Raw genomic sequence first — 11,661 nt, 5'->3', positions numbered from 1 at the left:
AAGGAGGAACGACTTCCAACATCTACGCTTCTCTCTGTCAGAACTCCCGCATCTTCCCAACACTGGAACGTATGAGCATCTTCAAAGATGAGGCAACATACGCCCCTTCCCCGCTGACTACAACACGCCTGTTTCTACGCAGGCCTACGTAAAGAATTGTGCGAGGTATGTGTCGCTCAGCGCACAATCAATAAGCCCAGTGTGCAACAGCATAACCTATTCCGCGTACCTTCATCAGCGGCGATTTCTTAAAACTGTCCCGAGGATTTAGGTGGCACTTCTTTCCTACTAGAAATCGAACGACATCGGTGTGGCCGTTGGCACAAGCAAGATGCAGAGGCGTCCTAGAAATTAAATATATGCCGTTAACGCTGACAGACCGCTGAAGACATCGTTTCAGGCTGTGGTAGCCGCCACATAGGGCCATAAGCCTCAACTAGCAGAAAACAAGCCGAAAGCCAGCCGAAAGCCAGCTTTCTCGTTCCGGAGCCCGTGGCAGCAGTTGCACACCCAAAGCCTGGGGCCGGCTACGCAAAATCCCCACCACCTCCCTCGAGTCAGGAGGCATTTCCTCGGCTGCGTCAAGGAACCCGCACAAGCAGAGTCCTGTGCCCAGGCACTGGTCCCTCCCTCCAGGACTGCCCAGGCACCTGGCCCAGCAAAGGAGACCGCGTCTTGGCAGCCTGAAGTCAAGGGAGGCTACGTCAGTCTACGGAGAGCGCGGAGTCCGCGCAAGCCCCTGGGTTTTCCCCCGACCAGTCCCGTGCCAGACGTGTCCCAGAGACAGAGGGGATGGGATTTCTAACAGCAACGGGAAGGCTGTGCCGCGTCTTTCTGCCAAGCCGTGCCCTGCCCAAGCAGGGCGCTCGGTCTGGCGGCAGGAAAGGAGCCGTCTCTGCTTGGACGAAGGCCTGCTGAGCTCCACAGAAGAGTCACGACAGGGACCAGGCTGGCAGAGCGGGGCAAAGCAGGGCAGAGCGGAGCGGAGCGGAGCATCCGCCGCCTCCTGTCCCAGCTTGGGCAGGCCGCCGGGAAGGCCAGCGCTGCGGAGCCGGCCCTGCTCCGAGGGCGCTTGCGACCGTGCCGGGCTTCGCCGGCTCCTCCGGCCGGGGGGGTGGGGGCTTTGCTACGGGCACTGCCCGCCCCTTACTGCTTCTTCGCGTCCCGCCAGTTGATGCGGAGCCTCTTCCACCACCAGCGCCGCCGCAGCCGGGCCAGGTCACCGCTGGCGGCCGCGCTGTGCAGCTCGCCCCAGCCCTTCTCCCGGAGCTCAGAGGCCCCGGCGGCGCCGGGCGCGGGAGCGCTGCCGGGCGGCGGCCGCTCCCGCACCCTCCTGAGGAGCGCGATGAGCCTCTGCATGCTGCGGCGGGGGCGAGGGCACGGCCCGCCCCGCGGTTAGCAGCCGCAGGAGGCGCCCGGCGGGCTGTGCCGAGCCCCGGGCGGGGCGGGGGAGAGGGCGGGGAGAGCCGAGAGCGGAGCCCCGAGCCGCGGCCGCGGCTCGCAGCCCCCGACGCTGCCGGCCGGAGACGCGCTGCCGGTCCCTCCGCGAGGGCGACACCACTGAGCGCCGGCGCCTGCAGGGGGCGCCCGAAGAGCGGCGTCGTCGCGTGCGCCCGGGGCGTCACAGAGGGGGCGTCAGAGGGGGCGGGGTGACTCGCCCCGGGCCGGGAGGAGCGGCGTCCGCCTCCGCCGTCGGGGCGCTGCTGCTGCGGAGCCCGCTGTGCTCCCGCGTCGGGGCGCTGGGGGCTGCGTCCCCCTGTGCGTCGGGCGAGGTTTTGGAGGCCAGTGCAGCAGCGCGGGCCACGGCCGGGGCTGCGGACCAACGGCTGAGCGTGCAGCAAAGCTTGGCCCTGCCCCGCCGCTCCGCTGGTGCTGAAGGGGCTCAAGCCCCGATGGCCGCAGCCACTGCATCAAAATGCCTCCTGCGAGAATTAAAGCCTAGGGGCAAGGAGGATGCTTGAAATGTCGTGGTCACTTAACTAAGCAAAAGGAAGGCCTTTGTGATTGAGAGAGTCGTTAGAATGGTTGTAAGGTAAGGGGGCTCCGGGATGATCCCGTCTGGGACAACTGGGCCACGGGAGGACCAAGGCAGGGAAGATGGGAAGTGCCGGAAGAATGACAGCAGCCTTGAAGGAGCCCGTTTACGGGATCCTAGGGCGGAGTTTGGGCAGAAGCAAAGGTCACTCCGCGAGCACAGCGAAGACGACATCTGAAGACCCCCAAAGACCACTTGACGACCACCACGGGAGACGACTGCGCGTGCGGATCGGACATTTGCCCATGCTGATAAGCTCCAGGAACCACCATGATTATGTAAATGAATTCTCGGGAATCCTGTGAATGGGTAGGACTTTATCGTATACGCTCTCTGAAAGTCTGCCCGATCGGTGGAGCACTCCCGGTGGAGAATCCCCCGTGCTGCCCAGCGCTGCAATAAAGAATCCCTGCTTGCTCGTACCTTCGTTGCTATTGAGTTTGCTTTCAGGGACGCTCTGAATCCCCCGTTTCTCCCTTGGGGAGATTCGGCCTGGGAGGAGAAGCATCCGTGCCCTTTTGCCCGAGTGCTGCGCGCGCGGCGGGAGCCGTGGCTGCTCGGCCCCAAGCCGCTCCGCCTGCCCGTCCCTGCCAGCTGCCGTGCTCGCCCCGCAGCCCGAGCCCGGCTGCGCGGCCTCCCTGGCGGGCTGCCCGCCTGCGCCGCCTCCCTCCCCGCCGGATCAAGCACCGGCTTCTGTCGCGACGTGGGTTTTTGGGGGTGGGGTGGGGCCGTTGTGCTGCTCGGCTGCCCTCAGGGTTGAGCGAGGCAGAGGGCTCGGCGTGACGGCAGAAACCCGCCCCAGCGGCAGCGCCGCCCCTGCCGCGCTGCGCGGACGCGGCTGGCCCCGGCGCGGCGGCGAGGGCGGGCGCAGCCCTGGGCTTCCCGCTCGGGCGGGCGGGGGCGGCTCCCGGGGCCGCGCCGCCCCTCCCCGCCCGCGGTGCCGCCGCGCGGGGGATGGCGGCGGCGGCGCGGCGGCGGCTCCTCCCGGCCTGGATGGGGGCGGCGGGGGACGAGCGGGCGGCGGCGGCGCCCCGCCCCGAGGCCGGGCGGCGGCGGGCGGCGGCAGGGCCCAGGTAGCGGCGGGGAGCGGCGGGGGCGGCGGGCGGGCGAGGCCGGGCCCTGCCCTGGCCGCGCTGAGGGTCTCCCCGTGCGGTGCCCAGGGCGGCGGCGGCGGCGGCGGCGGCGGTGTACTGCATGAACGAGGCGGAGCTGGTGGACGTGGCCCTGGCGGTCCTGGCCGAGGTGAGGCTGGACCCCCGCGGCCGGGCGGGAGGGAGGGCTGCCGCCGCCGGCTCCCTGGCGGCCCCTCCGCGGGAGGCGGCGCTGGGGGCGCTGCCGAGCGCCGCCCGGGTTTGCCGGTCCCCTCGTCCCCTGCCCGGAGGCCGCCGGCGTCGGCGCAGCTGCCTTTGCCCCGCGGCCGGCCCGGGCTGCCCGCCTGCCCCTTGGAGCGCTCCCGGGGTGAAGTCGCGCACAGCCGGGTCTGGTTGTTTTCCCTTTGGTCAGAATCGACGGTGCGAGGAAGATGAGGAGAAGGCCCGGTCCGGGAGTGAAGAGGAGCAGGCGCTCCAGCCAACCCCAGACGAGGCTCCTGGAAGCACAGCCGGCACCGGGGGAGGCAGCGACCGCAGTCCGGCTCTGCCATCCCCTCCTGACGCTGGTGGTGGCGCCGACGCAGAGAGGACAGGCTGGGAGGACTCCGAGGACGATGTTCTGAACTATGTCAGGGCGATCTTTTTCAGCTAACGTTGCCTCCGCTGTGGCTCCCCAGGAGCAGAGGGGACAGTGGGGAGGGTGTCCCCTCCCGCAGCACCGAGGGTGGCGGGAGGAGGGCCTGTGTTGGTGGCCTGCGGAGCTGGTAGGAGGCTCACAAGGCCTTGGGCAAAAAGGAAGGGGGCGCTCGCTTCTCCCAGCGTGTGCTGGCTTCGGTGGGATTTGGCTCTAGATTAGGTGATTAGGTTACGTTCCTTTCTGTTTGGCGTCTCAGAGCCTGGGCCGATTAAAGAGGACATGTGGGTTTCTGCGAGTGTCCCTCTGGTGGGTCAGTGTTAGGGCTGGAGGGGAGCAGGGAGTTGCTGGCCCTGGAAGGCCTTTGCTGGCTCTGCGGAGCTGGGATAGTCACGGTTCAGCCCTGGGGCTCCCTTGTCCTTGCGGTCCCTCTGTGACAGCTGCAGTGGGGCCTGGCAGGCTGTCCCCGTTGGGCCTGGCACTGAGTTTGGCTCCAGGCTGTGGCAGGCCTCCCATAGCTGAGGAGGACATGGGTGGGAGCAGACTGGCAGGGCCAGGGACCATCCCGAGGGGTGAAGATGGGGGCTGTGGCCGGTGAAGGGATGAGGATGGCTCAGCATCCTCTCCCTGGTCTGAAGGGAGGATGGACAAACCACATGAGGCTGGGGCAGGTGCGAGGGCCTTTATTGAAATGAAGTATCAGTAAAACCAGCATCACCAGCCACATCCCCACGAAGACTGCAGCAGGAGAGAAAATGGACACTCACATGCCCGAAGGGGATGGCGGGGGGGAAACAGGTGCTTCATTGTGTGAGATTGCAGACATGGCATGGAGTGGTGCTGTGCACTGCCACGGTGGAGAGGCCCCATCCAGCACTCTGGCTGTGATGGCCCAGCTGGGGTACTGCACCCTGGCCTGTAGCAGCCCTGGCCCTGCTCCCCAAGCACACCCTTGCATGGGGCATGTGTTGGGCTGAGCTGGCTCTGCGGTGAGCTGCCCTTGCACAGAACCAGTCTCTCCTGGAGTCTCAAAGGCTGGTAGAGTGCTGGGCTCAGTCCTGTTAATATCAGTGGGGACACACCTGGGGCTCTGCACCAAAATCCTCTGCTTCCTCATGGAAACCCTCCTCATTAGGGCTGTGTTCAGTGTTTATCAAGTTGTTAGGCTGCTCTTCCAGGTGCTCTGCTGCTGCTGGGGTTGGGTGTGGGCCACTTCACCCTAATGAACTACAGCAGAGTCACTCCAGATATTATTCCAGCAGATGAAGCACAGGTTGCTCCTGCTGAAGAGAGTATTTCCAGTGCACTTCTGGGGCTGCCACTGCTGTGATGGCATTTTGAAGCCACAGCGTGTCAAGTCACAATTGCCTCAAAGACATCCCTGGTTAGTCCAGGAGGTGGAGAAGGAGCAGAGTCTCTTTGGACAGCTCCAAGAGAGGAAGCCTGTTTGCTTCTCTGCCTGCCTATACTTAGGCTAGATATGGCCAGAGAGATGTGTCCACTGTCTGCTGGTTCTCATCTGTCCCCTTCACTGTCCTCTGGGTCAGGGCCAGAAATGCTATTGCTTTGATGTTGTGCCCCAGGCTGAGGGGTGACACAACAACACACTGCTGTTTCTGGGAAGCTCCCATACTGTGCTGTGGGTGTTCATACCTGGTGCCCGCTCGCTGCAGGAGTCCTGCCAGCTGGCGGCAGCAATCACAGCTGTGTGCCAGAGCATGGCTGGACATGGGCCTTTGGACTAAGGATCAAATTCCTGCCAGTGACTAAAGCTGTAGTGGGATTAGTATTCTAAATCAGGTTATCAGTAGCTCTTGCATCTTCTTCACTGTCAAATCTCAATGGGCAGGGCCTCCTCAGTAAAATGGCTTTCACGCAGGAGTGTGTGCTTGGCCCAGCTAAGGTACATAGTGGCAGTGAGAATCTGGAACAGTAGCAGAGCCTGAGTCCCAACCAGTGCCAGGAAGCCCCCAGTGAAATCAGAGGGGTGAATCCACTGTGAGGTTTGGAAGAGAAATGTACCCAGGCCTCCAGACAGGATTATCTTCTGGATGATGAGTATGATGAGGATGACCTTCCAGTCCTCTCTCTTGTCTGCGCACATCACATGTGCAAGAAACATGGGGTAGAAGATGCTGAAGACCAGGCAGGTGTACACACAAACCCTGGCTAACACCACTCCTGGTGGGCTGATGCCCATCACCTCCAGGTGCTTGTACTGCAGACACTGCAGCTCCCTGGCTGTCTCATTCCACAGACAGAAGTTGTAAAAGCCGATGCGTTTGTCAGGGAGGTTGACCAGGTTCCCGGCTTCCCATAGCAGTGCGTAGAACATCAAGGCCAAGGTCCCGGCAGCCTCAAGGAGGGTCAGCGCACAGAGCAGGTGCCTGGTGCACCTCTGTTGCAGCAGCTCTCTTGATATCATGGTAAAGCCTGCTGTGGGGACGCCCACTGCAAAACATGAAGGGGGGCCCCTTGGATGTTGTGTGTTATGGCACCCTTCCCTAGGTGTGCTCTGAGCCTGTGTCACTGAGGCCTCAGGACTCCCCTTGCAAGTAGGGCAGGAGCGTCTCAGTCCTGCCTCTGTGCTGTGCATGTGTTCCTGGGTCGAGGGGGGTGTGTTTTTGGTCACGGCAAAGGTGGCTTAATGATGTCCTGTGCATGGACCAGCACTGGGAGGATGGGATGAAACTGGTGGGGCTCCCTTAGCACTGCACACGCCCTTTGCACCATAGAATCATAGGTTGGAAAAGGCCTTCAAGATCATCAAGGCCAACTGCTAACCCAGCACTGCCAACTCCACCACAAAACCGTGTCCCTGAGCATTGCATCTACACGTCTTTTAAATACCTTCAGGGATGGGGACTCAACCACTTCCCTGGGCAGCCTGTTCCGGTGCCTGACTACCCTTTCAGTGAAGAAGTTTTTCCTAATACCCAACCTAAGCCTCCCCTGGCGCAACTTGCGTCCATTTCCTCCAGTCGTATCGCTTGTTACTTGGGTCTCACGTTGGACAAAATAGGCATTTGTCAGCAAACTGCAGTGCTGGGAGGGGAGCAAAACACTGCTGTCTGGTAAGGAGGGGGCTATGAGCTATTCTAGGAAAATGCTTTTCTTTTGGTTCTGGGCAAACAAGGACATTCCTTGTGATCCTTGTGATACTTGGGAGTGGGGCACCTATGTTTAATGTGCACAGGAATAAAGCTTCTTTGTCCAAAATTCTCCTCCTCCACACAGTCATAGCCAAGAGGAGCACACACACAGCATGGAAAGGGGTCACAGCATCCAGACACTGACCTGTCCCCTTCCCCTGGTCAATACCTCACTTCTTGTAGCTTCTCGTGGAGGTCTTCTTCACAACAGGAGGCTCCTGGAGAGACTGGAAGGTCACATGCCCATTGTTCTGAATCTACAATGAAGACACAAACGACCAGGAAAATATCTGTGCTTGGGCCCAGAGTGTGCTGCAGAATGAGACCTCATGCACGTGTAATTTCACCAGGGTTTGTCTTGTCCCTGGTATTGCCTCTTGGTTTGTCTGTCTTTACATGTGCTCTCCTGCAGCCAGGCATTGCTGCTCTTCCTCTCCTGGTCCTGCAAGGGTTCATGCCCGCCCACCATTCTTCCTACCATCCTGCCTCGCAGCCCTCAGAGGGAGAACAAGCTGCGCTTGGAGGGTGCTCTTGGTTAGCTGACCAGCTCCCCAGGGATTTCTGTCAGAACTCGGAGCTGGAAACGGTACAGCCCAGCTGGCTCCTGGCCCTGCCCACCCACCAACCCTTGCTGTCGTATTTCTTTAGACAGTTTCCTAAGGGAGGCAGGCTTGTAGAAACACGGGCTTTTTGTTCAATTATCTCACATTACCTTTTATTTACCCCCCCCTCCATAAAATAAAAAAGCAATTAAAAATTGTCCTAGTTGCACATGTTTACTAGACAGGGGACAGAGAATTAAATTCCTAGCAGGTTTGTGGAAATATATGCCGGGGTGGAGGAGAGCCATCCCAGAGACCCTGCGCTGTTATGTGATCTCTGCGTATATGAGGGCCCAGGGAAATCCCATGGTATCTCTGACCTCTCCTCTGCTTTGAGGTTCATGTCAATAAGGACGTCTTTTCTTTCCCCAGTGATACCGCTCTGTTCACTCTGCCAAATTGCAGGCAGATTTGCCCCTCAGCCTCCTGCTGCCTCCCCAGCCTAGCCCAGCAGGTAAATCCCTGTCCCCAGGTGTGACTGTGACAGAGACAGAAACATGTCTCATGCGGGTACCCTGTGCCAGCTGGGGCAGAGAGCACACAGCTGGCCTGGAGGCAATGTACAGTTTGGCAATGAAAGCTGAGACCTGGCGCCCCACCACCAGCGCAGCCGCAGACACGGCATTTGTGAGCTCTGCAGCTCGGCCCCAAGGCTGGTTTGGAGGCAGCCTGGCTGAGAAGTAAGGGATAAACAGGAAAGAGCTGTCACGCTGTGTCCAGCTGGGGCTTTTCCCAGACATCTGCAGCCCCTCTACAGATGGTGCCTGTGCCTTTGGACAGGAGAGTCTGTGGATCTACCTCAAAGGTGCAAGAGGAACCCAAGTACAGCACAGCGAGCCCCAGCCTGGCTTCAGCCCCCTTGTTTCTGGGCAGGCATCACTGGAAGCTCTGGACTTCACCATGGGAGAGCTCTGTCTCAGTCTCCCGGGCAGAGAGAGGCTCCATGCGCATTGCTCAGGAGCTCCCTGGGGTGACTGTGTGCGAGATGAGGCTCATAGTGACCCTCTGTGCTGCTGGGATGGCACAGCCCTTCCCTCTGCTGGCTCATAGGCAGGTGAGCACCTTCCCCGGCTGCAGCTGTGCCTTCCCTGCAGTGAGCTGCTGGCTAAGTGCCTGGGCAAAGGCAGTGGGACGGAGAGGCCAAGGCACGCAGCTCCGGTGCAGGATCTGGCCTCTGTGCGGGGATGAACATCTCTGTGGAGCCACTGGACCCCGTTGCAGTGAACAGGCTGAATGCAAAGGGGTGAGGGAATGGGCATTTTTCTCTTGCACCGAAGAGCTCCCCAGGAGATTCGGCTTTCCTGCATCCCCCCTTCCCAGCTGCTGGGGGAAGTAATGCCATGCAAGAGTAGTGGGAAAGGAAGGCAGCTTTGACCTTAGCACCTTTCCCTCAAGCCACCCACTCCCTGCCAGGATCCCTCTTTCCCTGTCAGGCAGGATCGGCTGCAGGGAAACCACAGGTGAAGAAAGGCTGTTGACAAGCTAAGGATTGCTGGCAAATGGAAACCAGCCAGTGGCACATGGACCAGACTGCAGAGGAACTGCCCCAAAAGTGTCCAACACCTGGGAAAGGCCCTACTCTCTCCCAGACATTTGCACCCTGCTGCACCACTTCTTCTGGCAGCTGCCCCCAATGCCAGTGGCATTAAAAAGGTGGGGGACCCAGTAGAGAATACTTACGGGCTGCCCATCTGGCTGGGTGCGGAGCTGAAACAGGCTGGAGAGGGCCGAGGTGCCACCCTGGCGAGCTGAGCTGGTCTGTGGCTGCTGCCAGGTCCTGTGCCGGCTGGGCTCTGACACCACAGCCTCTGTTGTTTCACAGGCAGCTGCCTTTGCTTTCTGTTTCGTTTTTGAGCCATTGGGCCGTGGGAGCCTGATGCAGTGCTCCTCCCTGATACTGCGTCATGTAAATATGAGCAAGAAAACAAGCCGAGCCCAGCCACCACTGTCCAAGCCGGGGGCAGGTTTGCACTTTCTTCTCCTGGCGTGCTAACCCACATGAATAACTGACCAGACTAAGCTCACCCACAAAAGTTGGGCTACTAGAGTGGTTTGCGTGTCCGTGGAGGCTGAGATGAGTTTGTTTTGTTTGGACACTTCGGTAGAGGTGACTGACCGTCTCAGTGCCGACCCCAGTACCCCAGCACTGTCAGAGTTCACTGACCACTTTGCCCTTCTTGCATTTTGAATGCTGCTCCCCTCCCTCTGCTTCCCAGACCCAGCTTCGCCTGAGCTCCCCGTCAGCCTGCAGACACAGTGCCTACACAGGCACAGCACAGGAGAAGTGGCAAGCTGCCTGCTGCAACAGGAAACCTGTAAAACCTCAAGTGATGTAAGGGGCAAAACTCTCCTTCCTTTAGTCCTCCTGGCCAGGTCCAGAAGCACTTGTCCTGTCCTATAAGTAGCCTTGGTGGTGGGTCTGTTAGAGAGGTGTGTGTTGAGGGGTGATACGTGTGGGACACGTAGCCGTGAAGCTGTTCAGTCCCACCTAGTAATTCCACGTTTAGGCATGGTCTGGAAATGTCCAGGTGGTACATAGGTTGTGAGCCTGTAATTGGCACTCACATCCAAGAGCACAAGGGAGGCGAAAGGAAATATGGGAGGAAGCCCTAAGAGAAGCTTAATGGATAGAGACATCAGGCAGGTGGCGGTGGGGAGGTGCCTTCCTATCTGGCCTGTGTGCGTGGAATAATTTTAGCATTGAGAAGGGCAAGGGTCTGGTTCGAGGTGGTTCAGATCACAGATGGCTTGGGCAGGGGTTATGGGGGGAGAAATCAGGGGCAGGGGCAGAAGGCTTGCAGCAAATAAAGCCTAGCAGGCCATAGCTGCTGAGCTTAATGTGGTGAGTAGTGGGGACACAGGAGGAAGCCTTGGGGCTGAATATGGCCATCATCTAACATTGAGGCTGCTGGCGGGGAAATTGAGGTATGAGCAGAGACCACCAAGGCAAGACATATGTTCGAGTGAGGAAACATGCATTGGCAGGAGGCATGTTTGTGCTCTCAGGAGGAGTGGTCATGCAGTTCCGCCTCACACCGCCCACTTTTCTGTCATTCTGGAAGGAAACGGGTGTATGATTTAGGTCTTGTAATCAGTTAGCTCCTTAGCTGATCTCAGCACCACAGGGAAGGTTGCTGTTTTCCTGCCACAGGCAGGAGGCACAAGCAGCTCCTTCCCAAACATCCTCACTTCACATTGGGGTCCTGTTTGCTAGGGCAATCAGGATGACTGCCACAGTGAGTCTGCTCCATCATGCCACAGCATGTCTCCCCTGAGCCACTGTCCTCCTAGGTAGGTGTCTGATCCCCTTTCCATCTCCTACGCTTCAGCCTTCATGAGTGTGACAGATGGCCACACATCCTGGCTTTAGCCTTTGCACACACGTCCATCTCTCAATAAATACACCATTTGGGAATGTTACTTTTGGAGTGTGGCATCCTCCTGGCCAGAGCTGGTTGCCTGATTGTGCACTTATGGAAGAAGCATTCCTCAGCGTTTCCCAAGGAGCCTTGTGTCTCCTCCTCTGCAGGGCCTTGGGCTCTGCTGCTTGTAATGCCTCCTGGGATACTGGCTGCCAGCAGGGAGAGGCACAGTCAACCGCTGGCTCAAGACTTGCCTTTGGTAGCACTGACCTTCTTATTCTGGAGGCCTCCTTCCACATCTTTGGCTGCCTCTCTGGCAGGTAGTTCTGCTGCCTTCTCCTTCCAGGCGTTTGGGCAGGGAAGACTGTGCCTGAAGGCTGGGCAGGATGCAATATGCCCTGCTGTTCTCTTTCCTAGGGACATTTTACAGGTGTCCCCTGGCTGCCCCTTTGGCTTCAGCTGCTCAAAATCTATCTGATGATGGAGCAGCTGGGGAGGATAAGTGTGATGGGTGTGGGGTGGGGTAAGCAGGGATATGATCATCAACCTGTCTCATGGAGAAAGAATGGGAAGAGAGAAGAGAAAGAGAGCAGGGCTTCTATATATGTGTGCCTGTAGGTAGGGGAGATAGGATGGAGTGTTTGGGCTGCTGGGGCCTGGTGTTGGTGACTGGGAAAGGAGAGCACTTCCCAGGAGCCAGCTTCCACTAAATTCCTGTGCAATTGTTCCTCCTGGAATTGTTTCCTGAAATAGAAACATAATTTCTTGTGTGCGTCAAGATGTTC

The 11,661-nt window shown here is 59.3% G+C and overlaps 2 protein-coding genes across 2 annotated transcripts; one reads left to right on the top strand and one right to left on the bottom strand.

Annotated features, from left to right (window-relative positions):
• The first annotated feature begins 2,982 nt into the window (after nt 1–2,982).
• Nucleotides 2,983–4,055, top strand: LOC309589643 (cell cycle regulator of non-homologous end joining-like). The gene is made up of 3 exons (XM_082310038.1): nt 2,983–3,108; nt 3,196–3,277; nt 3,539–4,055. The coding sequence occupies exons 1-3, from the start codon at nt 2,990–2,992 to the stop codon at nt 3,776–3,778; spliced, it is 441 nt and encodes a 146-aa protein (XP_082166164.1). The 5' UTR covers nt 2,983–2,989; the 3' UTR covers nt 3,779–4,055.
• TMEM140 (transmembrane protein 140) lies at nt 3,984–9,345 on the bottom strand. The gene is made up of 3 exons (XM_082310037.1): nt 9,195–9,345; nt 7,058–7,169; nt 3,984–6,211 (listed from the first exon to the last, which is right to left on the bottom strand). The coding sequence occupies exon 3, from the start codon at nt 6,183–6,185 to the stop codon at nt 5,592–5,594; it is 594 nt and encodes a 197-aa protein (XP_082166163.1). The 5' UTR covers nt 6,186–6,211; nt 7,058–7,169; nt 9,195–9,345; the 3' UTR covers nt 3,984–5,591.
• Between the last annotated feature and the right edge of the window lie 2,316 nt (nt 9,346–11,661).

Source organism: Platalea leucorodia, assembly GCF_965183815.1.
Source record: "Platalea leucorodia genome assembly, chromosome: 4".
NCBI lineage: Eukaryota > Metazoa > Chordata > Aves > Pelecaniformes > Threskiornithidae > Platalea > Platalea leucorodia.
The sequence above is the reverse complement of the archived record's forward strand: the minus strand, read 5'-3'. Positions and strand labels throughout refer to the sequence as shown.